At 36.4% G+C, this 16,758-nt stretch overlaps 1 protein-coding gene across 1 annotated transcript in view; it reads left to right on the forward strand.

Moving 5' to 3' along the window:
• Positions 1 to 16,758, forward strand: part of KIF25 (kinesin family member 25) — a 134,388-nt gene that overhangs the window by 74,092 nt on the left and 43,538 nt on the right. Inside the window, exon 8 of the mRNA XM_007484911.3 lies at positions 7,555 to 7,622. Coding sequence (XP_007484973.2) covers positions 7,555 to 7,622 — 68 coding nt within the window. The remainder of the gene's footprint in view (positions 1 to 7,554; positions 7,623 to 16,758) is intronic.

Genomic DNA, 16,758 nt, shown 5'->3' on the forward strand with positions numbered 1-16,758 from the left:
CTCCCTTTTCCCATTCCCCCTCTGGCTATAGTCAGAAGATGTTTGCTCCAAGATTGATCTCTCTTCTTCAATTTCTTGAGAATTTCTGATTGGCTTAGGGTATTTTAACAGCTAGCACATCCTTGATATAAAAGATGAATGGGAAAAAACATTCATTAAGTTTTCACTATATGTAAAATACTATGATTAGTGAGAGGGATATAGGTAGAAAGCAAAAAACAAAACCCTGATCCCAAGGAATTCACCCTTTGATGGGGACCCAACACATACAGGAGGGTTCAGCTATAAATTAGATAGAAACTCCTAAAATATTTTAGAGCCTCCTGAAAGTGATCTATAATCACCAATAGTTTGGCCCCCATTAGATGGTAAGCTCTTTGAGGGCAGTAACTGTTTTTGCTTCTTTTGGTAACCTCTGAACTTAGCAAGCACATGGTAGGTGCTTAATAAATGTTTATTGAATTTAATATCTACATAGAAAATTCTGAGTGGATGAAGAGTATTTATTGCTCAGATTAAAATATCTATTTGGATGATAAACCTATAAAGTTTGTCCATCAGTATGTATGTCTTGTACACAATTCAAATGGACAAAGAATTTGTGAGAACTGAATAGGAACAGGAGAGCCTGCTGGATTGTTTTTGGGAAATTCTAGAGACCCTTTGATGGCCATAAAGCTCCTAAGAATAATACCAACATTCTACTCGATTTAGGACATGAAACACAACAATCTCAAACAATTAAAACTATCACACAAAGGATGATGGAAAAACACACAGTTGGTTTGAAGAAGCTGCAATTTATAACTGATAAGGAACTTTGAAGAACCGGAGTACAAAAAAAATCATCAAGGCATTGCACAATGGGAAGAAAAGGTGGGCTGGTAACATAGTAAAGGGAAGGAATGGCAGGTGGACAGCCAGAGTTCTGATATTTTTGAGATGTAAGGAGAAAGTTAAAAAAGGTCTCAATACATTGGATGGATTCATTATGTGGATCTTTTTGGAGGATTGTGATAAATGTAATACAGGAGGGGCAATCGTGGGTCAGTTCCAATAAACATCATTAGAGAAAGCTTGGCAGTCAATGAGATCATAGATCCATTTGAGTTATTGAGTGTATAGGAATGACAATTTATAGATATTTTCTTTATAATCTGCTACTTTACTGAAGGCAAAACATTTCCTCAGTTTCTTTACTAGTTCATTGGGGTTTTGTATCTTCAACAATGGGGATAACTTTGCCTCCTCTTTATCAAAGACTTGAATCTTTGCACCAGCATTTCTAGAATTATGTAGGGATGAGAGTAAGAATATTTGTTTTAGACCTGTTTTTATTAGAAAAGTTAGTGTTTTCCCATTACAAATAATGCTAGCTTTTGGCTGTTAGTATATACTATCATATTAAAAAAACGGCCCATTCAAATACCTATACTTCATAAGGCTTTAGCATCAATGAATGTTATTTTTTGTTAAAAGTATATTGAATCAGTATGATTATTTTACTGGTTTTATAATGGACAACCCTTACATTGCTGTAATTTTGTCAGTAAAAGGCAGATGGATAATTGATAATTATTCTAGTCTTTTTTCTCCTAGGATTTTATTGATTTTTTGCATAGATATTTATTAATGATTTTATATTATGGTTCTTTGCTTTGCTTTCTCCCAGTAAGGTACTTATGTCTTTAGGACTGACAAGGATTTATTAATTTTTGTTCAAAATAGAAGGATCTCATGGAAAGTGAGAGATTTTAGTTTGGAGAGGGAAGATATTAGAGTAGTCACTAATTTGAAAAGAGAAAGAACAGGATCCTGGGTCCTCATTTCTATACACTCAAAAACTCATAATGGATCTATGATCTCATTGATTGCCAAGCTTTCTCTAATGATACTTATTGGAACTGATCCACGATTGCCTCTCTTGTGTTACTTTTATTACTGTTCTCTAATAAGACCCACATAAGAGATCCATCCAATATATCGAGACCTTTTTTTAACTTAATTCTGATATGTCAAGAATACCAGGAGAATTCTGGCTGTCCACTTGTCATTCCTCTCCTTTACTATGTAACCAGCCCATCTTTTCTTCCCATCATGCCATGCCTTGATGTCACAAGGCAGAGAAGTTGTTGCAATTAGATTTTTATTAGGGAGTTCATTAAAAATAGACTTTTTGAAAAGTTTTTTTGCGTGCTGCTTTTAAAAATCCTTGCACTCCTTGAGTCATTTCAAATACTCTGAAGTCCTGTAGAAATGCTCATAAATAGAATAAGATTCCAAAAAGCCACGAGAACTTTTTGGAATCAGACTTAAAAACCAAACAAACAAACTGTTTTTTCTCAGTGTTCTGAATATGATGTCTCTTGAGCTTTTGGGTGAGACAGTATGATTTTTAGCATTTAAAATGTGTTTTTCTTTATTGTTAAAGCCCAGGAATCTGATGACAGCAGTTGGACATTTTTGGGTTTGAATTCCTATGTAACTCATGCCAAAGCATTGGGATTACATTTTGGCTTCTTTTTAAAGAAATACTACCACAATCAGGAGACCATTAAAATGAAAATATGCCACAGGGAGGGAGTACGGGGTTAGTGGTTAAGTGTCCAGGCCTGGGAGCCAGAAATGTTGGGATCTATCCTTGTAACTATGTTAGAATATGATTTTTTATTACTATGTGGTTTTATTCTTCTCTTTGCATGTCAGGTAACTAACTATTAGAAAATAATTTAGGATCATAGATCTAGAGCTAAAAGGAACCCTTAGAGGCCAATTTCTTTCATTTTACAGATGAGGAAACTGAGGCTTAGGGAAGTCAAATAATTTGCCCCAAATCACAAAGACCGTTTTGACAGAGGATATTATGATCTCAGAGGACTTTGCTCATGTGCTATTTTGTCCCTCAATTATTAAATTTCTTGGGAATGAAGCTCCTCTAAAGGAAGTCAGCTCTCTCTCTCTCTCTCTCTCAAAATATATATATATATATATATATATATATGTACACACACACACACACATATATATGTATATTTGTACACACACATATCCTTTTAAACTCTGAAAAAGAGTGACTTGTATTGCACCTCTGTGAACAGATGGACCTCATTTGCCTTCTTTATGGCTACTCCATCCTGTCTAGAAATAAACTGGGCTAAGTCTTGGAAGACAAAGTCTTGAGAAATTTACTTTTTTCACATCCCAAGCTAGTCTTTCTTTCCTATAGAAATGTCTAAGTCACTTATACCAAAGGGTCTTTCTGTTAATTATTTATACTCATCGATTGGTTGATTACACATTACCCAAAACTCTGCCACAAGAGAATGTTGTCTAGGCAGTTAACCGGCACAGTAGATAGAATGCCAGGTCTAGAATCAGGAGGATTTGGGTTCAAATCTGGTCTTAGATATTTCCTAGCTGTGTGACCCTGGGCAAGTCACTTAACCCTGTTTGACTAGCTCTGGACAGTCAGTCTTAGAGTTATTACTAAAACAGAAAGTAAGAATTTAAAAAAAAGAAAGAATTTAAATTTTTTTAATTGCCCTGGCATTTGAATTTTAACAAATTATATGAATCATGTTATATGTATCATAGTAATTCCTCATTAAAGGAATTTAAGGCATCAGCAAACAAGAGAAAAAAACAAAACAAAAATTTTTTTCAGAGTAGATAGGGTATTAGACTTGACTTAGCAAGACTAGGGTTCAAAACCCTGCCTCAAACACTATTTATATGACTCTGGGCAAGTCATTTAACTCTTCAGTCTCAATTTCCCCATATGTAAAATAATAACTAACATTCATCTAGTGCTTACTATGTATCAGGTACTTTGCAGTTCTTATTTTATCTTTGATAAAATAGTTCTGAGAGGTAGGAGCTATTATTATTTCTATTTTATGTTAGAGAAAACTGAAGAGGTTAAGTGACTTGCCCAAGGTCACACAGCTAGTAATTGTCTGAGGCTGGATTTGAACTTCAATATTCCTGACTCTCACCCTGACATTCTATCCACCAGCAATCACCTCACAGGGTTGGTGAGATCAAATAAGATAACATGTAAAGCATTTTGCAAACCTTTAAACATTATATAAATATTGTTGTTGGAGCAGAGGTGCTCCAAATTCATGATTCTTAGTCCTTTTAAAAAAAACCCTAAATTTCCATCTTAGAATTCATACTATGAATTGGTTCTATGCCAGAAGAGTGATAAGGGGCTAGGCAATGGGAGTTAAGTGATTTCCCCAGGGACACACAGGTAAGGAGTATCTGAGGTCAAATTTGAACCCAAGACCTCCTGTCTTGAGGCCAGATTCTCTATCCATTGAGCTAGCTAGCTGCCTCCATGATTTTGCCCTTTTAGGCTGACTCCCAAGACAACAACAATTCAGTACACATTCATGAAATGCCCACTATGCGGAAAACACTTTAGGTACTGGGAACTCAAAGATTTTCCAAAAGGACATGGCGCCCTTTTCTCTGGAAGCATCTAAAGAAGGAACCTGAAGCCCAGAGAAGCATTGACTTGTCTCAGGTTACCAGCTTGGTAGATACTGGAGAGGATACATATAGATGTATTTAGAGGAGTCTAATAAAGTATTATGGGGGGAAAGGAGGGATGATGCCAAAGTGCTCTTTGGAGAAATGAAGAGACCAAGAATGGTTGGAGCAGCTGGTGGAACAATGGATAGTGTGCCAGGCTTGGAGTCCAAAGATCCATCTTCCTGAATCCAAATCTGTTCTGAGACACTTTCTAGCTTTGTGGCCCTGGGCAAGTCACTTAACCTGTTCACTTCAGTCCTCATGGAAATGGCCAACCACTCCAGGATCTTTGCCAAGAAAACTCCAAAAGGAGTCACCAAGAGTGAGAGATGCCGGAAGTAACTGAACCTCAATGACAATAAGAAGAAAGATGGTTTATTATTTCTAGATCCAACTCTAGGTAAAACCATCAAACTGAGAGGTGGGGGAAACGTTCGAAGGTGCTATGGCAGCGATAGCACCTGAGCTGAGTTTTGAAAGAAGAGAAGGATTCTAAAAAGTGGAGCTAAGGAGACAATGCACAGTAGGCATCTGCACCAATTCAGCAAGGTAAAAGATAAAGAATGAGAAAAAAATGGCAGAATTCTTGTTGTCCAGTTTAACTAGAACATGAAAATGTGTGAAGTGGGGGGGTGGGTTACATGGAATGGAGGTAGATTGAAAAAGGGACTTTAGAGGCCATTGGGTAGAGTTGTATTTTATAACATAGACAGGAGAGAACCATCGATGTTTTGGAGCAGAGAAATGACCTGGTCAGCTGAGTAACTTGGGAAAATTCTTTTATTCTGGATGTAGAAAAAATAGATTCGAGAGGGGAGAGACTAGAGACCAAGAAGGAGATTGTTGCAATAGTTCTGATGGGAGATGGTAAGGACCAGAATTAGGATGCTGGCAATGAGTGGCATGGAGACAGATGTGAGAGATGTTGAGAAGGACTTTGGTGGTGAGTGAGTAGGTGGGGCTTCTCACAACAGTGGAAAGCAGAAACATTGGAATGTGGGCAGATGTTGAATCCCAAATATTTGTTTTTCTAAAAAAATTCTGGTCAATTTATTTGACATTTAGGAGTTGATATATTTGAAGGCAGTGTTCTAGCATTTCTCAATGAATGTTTACAAAAATAAAATGTTCACTTTTGCACTAATCGCTATTGTCATTAAAATTTTTTTAAACTATGTGACTCTTCCCCAAAATGTTTTTCCTTTAGACTGTGTTTTGCTACACATTCCATTCAGTAGATTTCCTTTTCACCCCACCTTATTGGAGGTAAACCACAGTGCATCTCTTACTGAAGATTCCTTATGCCTCTACTCCCCAAAAGCAGCACTGTTGAAGAAAAGAATAACATTTGAAGGAGGTTTAATCTTCTTTCTATACTGAGAGGGTGTCCCAAAATGTTTTAGAGTGATTTTAGCTTTGATAGATCAAAAATTGAACATAGATTTATTTTTTATTCTTTTTGAAGTTTTTATTTGATTAATAATTAAATAAAAGTATATAGAAATATATGGAAGTATGTAGAAATGCTGATGATTTGTATGGGTTTATTTTGTATCCTGCAACTTTGCTAAAATTGTTGATTATTTCCAGTAGTTTTTTGGTTGATTCTCTAGCATTCTTTAAGTAGATCATCATATCATCTGCAAACAGTGAATCAAGCTTGGTCTCCTCATTGCCTATTTTAATACCTTCAATTTCTTTTTCTTCTCTAATTGCTACTGCTACTGTGTCTAGTACAATGTTAAATAATAAAGGTGATGATGGGCATCCTTGTTTCACTCCTGATCTTATTGGGAAGGCTTCTAATTAATTAATCAATTAATAATATTAACAATTCAATTAATTAATTAATTTAGAAAAATTTTCTATGGTTACAAGATTCATGTTCTTTCCCAGTTCTCCCTCAACCCCCCTCCCAGAGCCGATGCACAATTCCTTTGGGTTTTACATGTATCATTGATCAAGACCCACTTCCATATTATTGATATTTGCACTAGGGTGATCGTTTGGAGTCTACATCCCCAGCCCTATCCCCTCGACCCATGTATTCAAGCAGTTGTTTTTCTTCTATGTTTCTACTCCCACAGTTTTTCCTCTGAATGTGGATAGTGTTCTTTCTTGTAGATCCCTCCAAGTTGTTCAGGATCACTGCATTGCCACTAATGGAGAAGTCCATTACATTTGATTGTACCACAGTGTATCAGTCTCTGTGTATAACTGAATATAGATTAAGGCGGCACAATGGAAATAGTGCCAGATTTGGAGTCAGGAGGAACTGAGTTCAAATCTGTTCTCAGGTACTTACCATATGACCCTGGGCAAGTCATTTAATCCTGCTTGTCTTATTTTCCTCATCTATAAAATGAGCTGGAGAAGGAAATGGCAAACTACTGCAGTATCTCTACCATGAAAACCCCAAATGGAGTCAAGAGTCAGATGTCACTGAAATGACTAAATAACAATAAATAAAAATAGTACCCAAGATTCCACCCATTATTTTAAACTTATGTAAATAATTTATGTAAACAATACAGTGGGGAAGTAAATGTTAAAACTTATGTAAATAAAAATGATCCTCATCCCAGGGTGTCCACCATTTAAGCTTTACCCTTTTCTTTGAAACTGTTAGTACTGTTAAGATTAAAAATTTGGGCTATTCAACCCATTTTCCTCATACATTTTAGTAGGTCCCTAAATATATTTTAAAAAATTCTTACTTTCTGCCTTAAAATTGATACTAAGTGTCTCTTCCAAGGCAGAAGAAAGGTAAGGGCTAGGCAAATAGGGTTAAGTGACTTGTCAAGTGTCATACAGTTGGGAAATGTTTGAGGGCATATTTGAACTCAGAACCATCTCTAACTCCAGGACTGGCTCTCTATCCACTGAACCACCTAGTTGTCTCTCCCCTAATGTATTTTGAACTTCATATATATATATATATATTTCCCCCCACTGTTCCATAGCTATATTCCTAATAGGTTCTTACCTTTTATTTTAAATGTTCTTTTCTTTTAGGAAACAGTCCTGGTGAGATGCAATCGTCCTGGTCACCCTCTATTTAATAAGACATTTCAGTTTGAAAGGTGGGTGACTTACAGAATGGCTTGTTAAGTAATACTGTGTACCAAGAAAACAAATTTTCAAGTAGGGGCTGACAGAATGAATTGGGCTAGAATTGTGTTGACTTTGAAGATACAAGTAATAGAATCACGGGTCCTCAGAACTGAGTGGAGACTTAAAAGCCATTGAGTCCAACCTGTTCCCAGCTAAGAATCCCCTCTAGAGCATCCCTAACAAGTGGCTCATTCAGCTTCTGTTTGAAGACCTTGACTAAGAGGCAACATAATGCATTGAATTTTTTTTTTTGACTGGTTACCCACCTCTTTAAGGCTCTGAGAAAGATGAGTTCTAGACTGCCTTCTGAGACTTTTTAGCTGTATGAGCATGGGAAAGTCACTTAATTTGTCTCCATTTCAGTTTTTTCAACAGTAAAATGGGAATAATAACAGCTATTATGAAGTTCAACTGAGATAAAATATATATAAAGAACTTTGTAAACTTAACAGTTTCACATAAACAAGAAAGTGCTGGAGAGATCTCAAACCAGCTTAGGAGAACCAGTTGGCAAATGCTCTAGATCAAGGATTGGTTTATTGTTTTATTGGTTATCTAGACATCAGAAAATGATGGGGGTAAGTGTTAATAATGCAGATGAAGCTTAAAAGTGTGTCATGCATGCTTTTTGGGGAGAGTATGGTTGTTAGACATTTTCCAGCACACTCCTCCATATAAATGTCAGTGATCATTATTCCTGGACATTATGTAGCAAGTCCAAATAGATGTGCATTGCTTTACACAATAGCTGCATTCATCAAAAGTTATCCAAAGATCAATGTTATATGAATCCAATCACTTGAGATGCACCAAGACTAGTAAGTGAGACTCTCAGGTACAACCTAAACCAGATTAAAATGTGATTGACTTGGGGAAGCTCAGTGGCTCAGTGAATAGAGAGCCAAGCCTGGAGATGGGAGGAGTTGGGTTCAAATATGATCTCAGACACTTCCTGGCTGTGTGACCTTGGGCAAGTCACTAACAACTACCCCTCCTCCCCCCATTACCTAGCCTTTATTGCTCTTCTGCCTTGGAACCAATAAACAGTACTGATTCTAAGATGGAGGGTAAAGGCTTGAAAAAAGTGCAATTGACTAATGTTTAACAAAATAAATAAAAATATATGTTAAAGCTGTTAATTAGTGATTTTCTAAGTCAATATATGACATACACAGGGATCCATTTCTTTTTGAGTTTAATCCCACAGCACTAGAAGACCTGGTTATATAAAGAATTGTAGGGCAAGCCATTTTGTACATAAGTGTAAATAAATGGCTAACAATTAAACCAAAACAAAGATAAATAAGGAGAGAGTAAAAGTGTACCTACTTGCCCTGAGGAGTATGAATCACCTTGGCTAGATGGAACATACACTAGTGAATGTGATCATTCAATTGTTATCAATTATATCTGAAAAACTGGATAGCACAGAACAAGCACCACAATAACAAAGACAGGAAATTATTATCCTCTTTAAAAAATAAAGCCAAACCCTTACTTCATCCAAAGAATCAATAAGTGTACTGGTTCCAAGGCAAAAGAGTGGTAAGGGCTAGACAACTGGGGCTAAGTGGCTTGTCCATGGTCACACAGCAAGAAAGTGTCTGAGGTCAGATTTGAACTCAAGCTCTCCTATCTCTAGTTTTAGCTTTTAATCCATTGAACAACTCCACCACTCCCTATCTTTGTTTTCCAAATAGAGAAGAGAGTTCTAGACTGCCTTCTGAGGCTTTTTAGCTGTATGACCATAGGGAAGTCATTTAATTTGTTTCTGCTTCAGTTTTTTCCATAGTAAAATGGGAATAATAATAGCTATTATGAAGTTCAAGTGAGATAAATATGTATAAAGAACTTTGTAAACTTAACAATTTCACATGAACAAGAAAGTGCTGGAGAGATCTCAAACCAGCATAGGATAACCAGTTGGCAAATGCTCTAGATCAAGGACTGGTTTATTGTTTTATTGGTTATCTAGACATCAGAAAATGATGGGGGTAACGTTGGTGAACTTTACCTTGATTTTTGGTAGAATTTTATTTTTATTTTTTGAATTGAAAAAATTTATTTAATTAATTAATTTAGAGTATTTTTCCATGGTTACATGAATCATATTCTTCCCCCCCCACCCCCATAGGCCAATGAGCAATTCCACTGGGTTTTACGTGTGTCATTGATCAAGTTGGTAGAATTTTAGAATGAGATTGTCAGTGGACATCTAGCAAAGGAAGCACTGATTGCAAAAAGTTACTGAAGCTTACACTGGATTTACCTTATTTCCTTTTCTGACTCAATTAATGCCCTGAGAAGTCAGGGGAACACTATAGATATCTTGTCTCTTACATAGATTCTTATAAAACATTAGCTAAAGTATCTCATACTATTCTCACGAAAAATATGATGAGATGTGAGGCAGACTACAAGACAATTAGTTTCAGAACTGACTGAAGGGCTGTACTTAAAGAGTAACTGTTAATAATTCAACATCAGCCTGGAAAGTAGGTCTCAACTGAGACCCCAGAGATCTGAGCTTGGCACCACGTTCTTTATCATTGCAGCTAATGACTTGTCGACCTCAGACTGGGGAGGGATCACTTACATGCTGGATGACAAAATTAGGAACCCAAATCTTGAAGGGATAGAGCATGTGATTGTATCTAACATAATGAAATTTAATAGGGAAACCTGTAAAGTCTTCAACTTGGGGATGAAATATTAACTTCACAAGTACACAGTGGGGGAGACATGTTTAGACAGAACGTCATAGTCACATAGCAGTTTATCTGAAAAAGATCTGGGTGTTTTGACATACTGCAGACTCTATTGTGAGTCAATAACATGATATGGAAGCCAAAAAGGCTAATTTGCTCTGGGGCTACATTAAGAAAGGATCAATTTCCAGGAATAAAGAAACGATAATTCTGCAGTGCTGTGCCTTGGTCAAGCCATATCTGGGTACCATATTTCATAAGGATATTGGTAACCTGGAGAGGATCTAGAGGAGGTCAACAAAATTGGAGAAAAGCCATATGAGGATCAATTGAAGGAAACTAGGAGTTTCCTATTAGTCTGAATAAGGAAAGATCCAGGGGGGCATGGTAGCTATTTGTCTCCCTGTATTTGGAGTACTATCGTATAGAAGATAGTTTAAATGTGTTTTATTTGGCCCCAGAGAGTGGAACACCAAACAATAGGCAGAAGTTGTAAAAAAGACAAATTGAATCCACATGAAATAGTACTGGACTTGGAAAAGAATGTCCTTTATTTAAATGTCTCCTGACTTTTATTAGCTATGTAACCATGGGGCAAAATCACTTACTTCTTAGTGTCCTAGGTAACTCCCACAGGCTCTAAGTTGTAAAATAGCTACTTACATGCACTGGTAGAGGTACTTTCCTAACCAGGGGTTCCCTACATCAATGAAATCAGGCCCAGACAGAGAAAAAAAGGAAAATTCCTGTATTTAGATCTATACAAGTAAAATGAGCTGTCTCAGAGGGTTGTGTTTTCTTCTTTAAAGGTCTTCAGGAAAAGGTTGAATAGCCACTTGTCTAGTATGTTGAAGAAAGAATTCTTTTGGTTGGGTATAGTTGGACTAGTTGGCTTCCATCATAGATCTTCTGTGATGCTGTGAATGCTATTCCAAGGCACATTTTTTATGATAGTACATCAAAGTGGCTTATTAAACATATAACCACATGTAGCAACAAAATAACTTCAAAAACAATTAAAAACAGTACAATTTCATCTCATAAATCATAGCCTAGTTTTGTGTGCAGTTTGGATTATGGTTAAAACATTTGGGGAGTATTAAAGTTCAGGTTCTTTGGAGTAACCTAACTTTTGATGAAACATCAGAATCAGACCAAAGATCGAACGTGAAACAAAGAACAAAAGAACTTGGCACCCATTTTGACCATTCTTTCCTAAATGAAGAATGATTCCAAGTTGACATTTCTGGGCAACTTCAAAGAAAGTCTTGGATTTCATCATGTTACTATGAGGTTGTGATGATTTTTACTTATCTGTCATTTGGTGAGCATTGGGATGCCAGTGAGATGGGGCATGGCATGAAGACTGATCTGACAGTGAGATAATCAAATTGGAAGCAAAGAGGCTAATGGGAAGGTTAATTGTGGGGTGAGAGGTAATGAAATCCTTAACTAAGGTTGATCAATGAATCAATAAGCATTTATTATGTACTTACTATAAAAATAAATAATAATTTTTCATAAAATTACATCTCAAGTCATGGGTTAAGTGAGATTGTCAAAGGAAAATATGAAGAGATCAATCAGAATTCTAAGGCTAAAACTTTGGGAAATGCCTTGGGGATGGGAAAAAAGGGGCAAACACATTAGTAGGAGGACACCCGGAAGAGGGATGCTGAGACCATTGGCCCCTAACTCCTCTGAGTATGATAACCCCTTAATGTAAAAAGTTTTGGAGCATTCTTTTCCCTTATGCTTGTAGTTCACTAGACATTGCTCCCCTCCTTAAGATTACCTTCCTATATTCTCCCTTTCTCAGCCAAATTCCTAGAAAAAAGGTGCTTATATATATACATACATATATCTATATATTTTTAAACCCATACCTTCTGTCTTACAATCAATATTGTGTATTGGTTCCAAGGCAGAAGAGCAGTAAGGGCTAGGCAATGGGGGTTAAGTGACTTGCTCAGTTTCATACAGCTAGAAAGTGTCTGAGGTCAAATTTGAACCCCAGGACTTCCTGCCTCCAAGCTTGGCTCTCAATCCACCTACCTGTCCCCATGGTTGCCTATGTTTATTGAATCTATTTCTTCTCTATTACTTACTTAGCCCTTTGCAGAAGCCCCAGTTTCTCACCTCATCACTCCACTAAAACTTCTTTCTCCAAATGATCTAGTGATCTCTTGATTGACATATGATGATCTTTTCTTAGTCCTTATCCTTCTCAACCTAGCTGTGGCATTTAGCTCTTCTTCTCCTGGACAGCATTTTCTCTCTGGGTTTCTGTAACATTTTGTTGAGTCAGTTGTTCTAGGCATGTCTGACCCTACTTGACTCACATTTGGAATTTTCTTGGCAAAGATACTAGTGGTTTTCCATTCACTTCTCCAACTCATTTTACAGATGAGAAAATAAATAGGGTTAAGTGACTTGCCCAGTCACGCAACTAGTAAGTATGTGAAGCCAGAATTAAACCCAGGTCCTCCTGATTTCAGCACTCTATCCACTGTGCCACCTATCCACTCCTTTTGCAACATTACTCTCTCTTGATTCTCCTCCTAAATGTCTTAGTGATTCTTCTCAGTCTCCTTTGCTAGTTGGCATTCAGATAATATACCCAAAAAGGATATATGCCAAGGATCATTCTACTGTCCTCTTTCTTAGTCATCACATTGGTTTCTTATAGATTTAATTATCATCTCTCTCTATACAGCATCAGTCTCTCCCCAAGCTTTATTCTCAAATAATCAAATAAATATTGGATCTTTCATAATGGATACTCTTAAGCCATCTTTAACTCAGAGACATCTTAATGTCACAAACAGACCCCCCAATCTATCCCTCTTCCAAATATCTTTATTTCTATCACTCATTCTCCATGGTTCATAATTTTGACCTCATCTTTGACTCTTCACTCTATCTCACTCCTACAAATCAAACCAGTCGACAAATCTTACCACTTTTACTTTGACAACATTTCTTGCATCTGGTTCTTTCTTTCTGCTCTTAGAGCCACCATCTTAGTCCATGCCAATCATCTTTCACCTAGATTACTTAAACAGCCTCCTAATCAATCCATTTCCCAATTTCAAGTTTCTGCTCTTTTCCATACTGCTCCCAAAGTGATTTTTCAGACTTATTATAAATTACTTCCCCTCTTGCTCTCTGAGATCCAATCAAACTGACCTTTTCTTTGTTCCTCACACACAGTAGTCCATCTCCAATCCCCATATCTTTGCACTGGCTGCCCCCATTCCTGAAATGTACTCCCTCCTCACCTCCATCTCATGGAGTCATTCTCTTCCTTCAACACACAATTTAAGCATTACCTTCTACATGGAGCATTTTCTGATCCTCCTAACTGCTACTTTCTCCCCCTCCCCCTCCCGACTACCTTGGACTTATTCTCTTTATATTAATACTGCATATATATATATGTACATATATATTTATATATATAATTTGTTGTCTGCCTCAATATAAGGTAAAATAATAATTAAAATTTATGTAGTTTACTAGTACTCATTTGATATTCCTAACAAATCTCGAGTATCTGAGGTTTTGAAGTTGTCTTCCTTACTCCAGGTCCAGCACTCTGGTACTTCTGGAAGTTTCTTGAGAGAAGGGATTGTTTCATTCTTTTCAGGGGTATCCCTAGTCCCTGGCACATAATTGGTACTTAAGAAATTGTTGATGATTATTGATACACAGATTAGTACCTGTTAAGTTACAAAGTCAACTATGAATTGAGAAATATTTTAAAATTAATTTGATTTGTCTTAGAAACATATATTTGAAAAATAGCTATACATATTAAACTTATTTATGGTTTATAATTCCTCACTTGTGAATTTGCATTGATTCATGAACTTCTTGCAAAAATTCTGTGCCCTGCCCACCTCTCAGGAGTTGACTGTACACATTGGCAGCCACTGATCTTGGCAAAGCCAAGTCTAAAGATTTTTAAGGAGGAGAGAATTGCCAGTATAACCAAATACTCTAGAGATTAAAGGAGATTCATTAAATTATTAATTGAGAAAAGAACATTATTTCCAATATAGAAGTCATTGGTAAGCTTTAAGAGAATAGTTTTATTATAGTGGTGGAAGAAGAAACCAGATTTCAAGGGATTAAGGAATGAAGGTAGAATACACTTTCCAGAAGTTTGACACTGGAAAAGAGAGATGAATCATTGTTAGAGGGAATGGCTTGATATAGTCAAAATATTTTTTAGCATAAGGAGAATGAAACTTGTAGACAACTCAGTTCAACAAATAGTATAAATATTTTGTAAAAGTCATTGTGGAAAGAATTACAAGATTACCAAGAAGAGAAAGGTGCATTACAGAAAGGGAGAGAATGAATAAATGAGTTCTTGCATGATCTAGTTTCATTTCATTGAATTTTATGAGAGCATTCTTTTTCTTGAGGTATAAATTATAAATTTGATTGTGTTTAACAGATTAACCAAAATTGCTTGGAGAGAATGAATATCCATTCCTTTACTTTGAATCAGTTATTGGTGCCAATGAGCTATCTTAAAATGTAGTTCACAGCTCTCAAGACTGGACTCAATCAAGCCATTTTTTTTTTGTCTCCTACAAGTGGCTGAACAATGTTCTTTTGTTGGTGGTCTGCCCTGTTTAGCCAATTCCTTTCAGAGCCAGAGGGCTTAGAAGTGTTCACATAAAGTCTTTGCTGAACTTCCAACATTCTATACACAGCAACAAACTGAACAAGCCAGCCTTTCAGAGCAGATTTAATGTTGCCTGTTTCCCAAATGGACTTCCATGTTTTCCAACCATTTCCAGGATACATTGATATCCAACAGGTTCCCCCTACCCAACCTTGTTAATAAACAGATATTTGATGGTCTGTCATTCATCCCTAGTGGTGCACCTATTTCTACTGTAGGTAGATTAGAAGCACAAGGAAGGATAGAAAGAATCTTCTTTTTTATTTTTGGTTTTTAAAAATCAATTGTAAAAGGAATCCCTGGATCCTCTACCAATATTCCTTTTCTACCTGCTTTCTGAGGTTTAATTCAGTCTGTCCCCAAAGGTAGAAAGCTGTGTATGTACTTTTATTCAGTAATATCACTATTAAGCCTCTAACCCCAAAGGGATCAAAGAAAGAGGAAAAGGATATTTTACAAAAAATACTTATAAAAGCTATTTTGGGGGCAGTGAGGTAACTCAGTGGATGAAGTACTAAGCCTGGAGTTGGGAAGACTTGGGTTCACATCTGACTTTAGACATTTTAGCTGTGCGATTTCCTTGGAACCAACACTTAATGTTGATTCTAAAACGGAAGAAAAAGATTTAAAAAAATAAAACAAAAATCATTTTTGTTGTGGCCAAGAATAAAAAAACTAAAGGGGTGACCATTAACTGGGGAAGGCTGAGCAAATTATGACATATAGATTTATTAGAATACTATTGGGCCATAAGAAAGGACACAATGAATAGTGTTAGAGAAACCTGAGACCTGCACTAATAATGAGTGAAGTGAAAAGAGCCAGGAGAAATTTATACAGTAAAAAGAAACTACTTGGAAAGATTCTGATCAATGCAGTGACTACCCACCATTCCAGAGGATCCATGAAGAAGCAAGCTACACATTTCCTGATATAGTAATGATAGATTAAAGATGCAAAATGAGACAGACATTTTCAGATGTGAGCCAATGGGGAATTTATTTTGCTTGGCTATAACTATTTGTTACAAAGATTTTGTTTTTCTTTTTTTCTTTTCCAGTGGGGGTGAAATGGAGAGAAAATAGATGTTTATTTAATGGAAAATGAAAAAAAAGATTTAGATAGTCTTACAGGGGACTAGAAGTGAGCCTTTTTTAAAAGTAGTACAAGGAGGCATCCCTATAACTTATTAGTAAGAAGAGCTCTTATCTATAGACCATTTTAGGGTTTGGAGAATACTTTCTTAGTAACAGTCCTGTGAAACAGATAACATACATTGTTATTGTTGGAGGTTAAATGACTTGCTCAGGGTCACAAAGTTAATGAATGAGCTAGGATTTAAACTTTGGGCTCTTTATGTGGAGCTCTTTCCTGGGTATTTTCCTTCATACCATTCTCTATGTTTCTGTGTTTCTCTTTGACTTTGTCTCTCTGTCTCTCTCTCTCTCTTCGAGCAATTTTAGGGCAAAGACTACTTTTCATCTTTTGTCTTCTCAGTGTCCACCAACAGGGCACATTCATTATGCACTTAATAAATATTTGTTGAAGTTAGATGCTGTTTAGTGAACCAGCCACCTCTTTTCTCACTGTAGATGAGCTGATATTAAAAAAGGCCCTCAAAGCTACTAAAATTTCCTCATGTATAGACAACTAGCCACATGTCATAGAACTCTAGCATTTTTGTGCCAGAAGGGATAC

This window comes from Monodelphis domestica, chromosome 2, assembly GCF_027887165.1.
Source record: "Monodelphis domestica isolate mMonDom1 chromosome 2, mMonDom1.pri, whole genome shotgun sequence".
Classification (NCBI taxonomy): Eukaryota; Metazoa; Chordata; class Mammalia; order Didelphimorphia; family Didelphidae; genus Monodelphis; species Monodelphis domestica.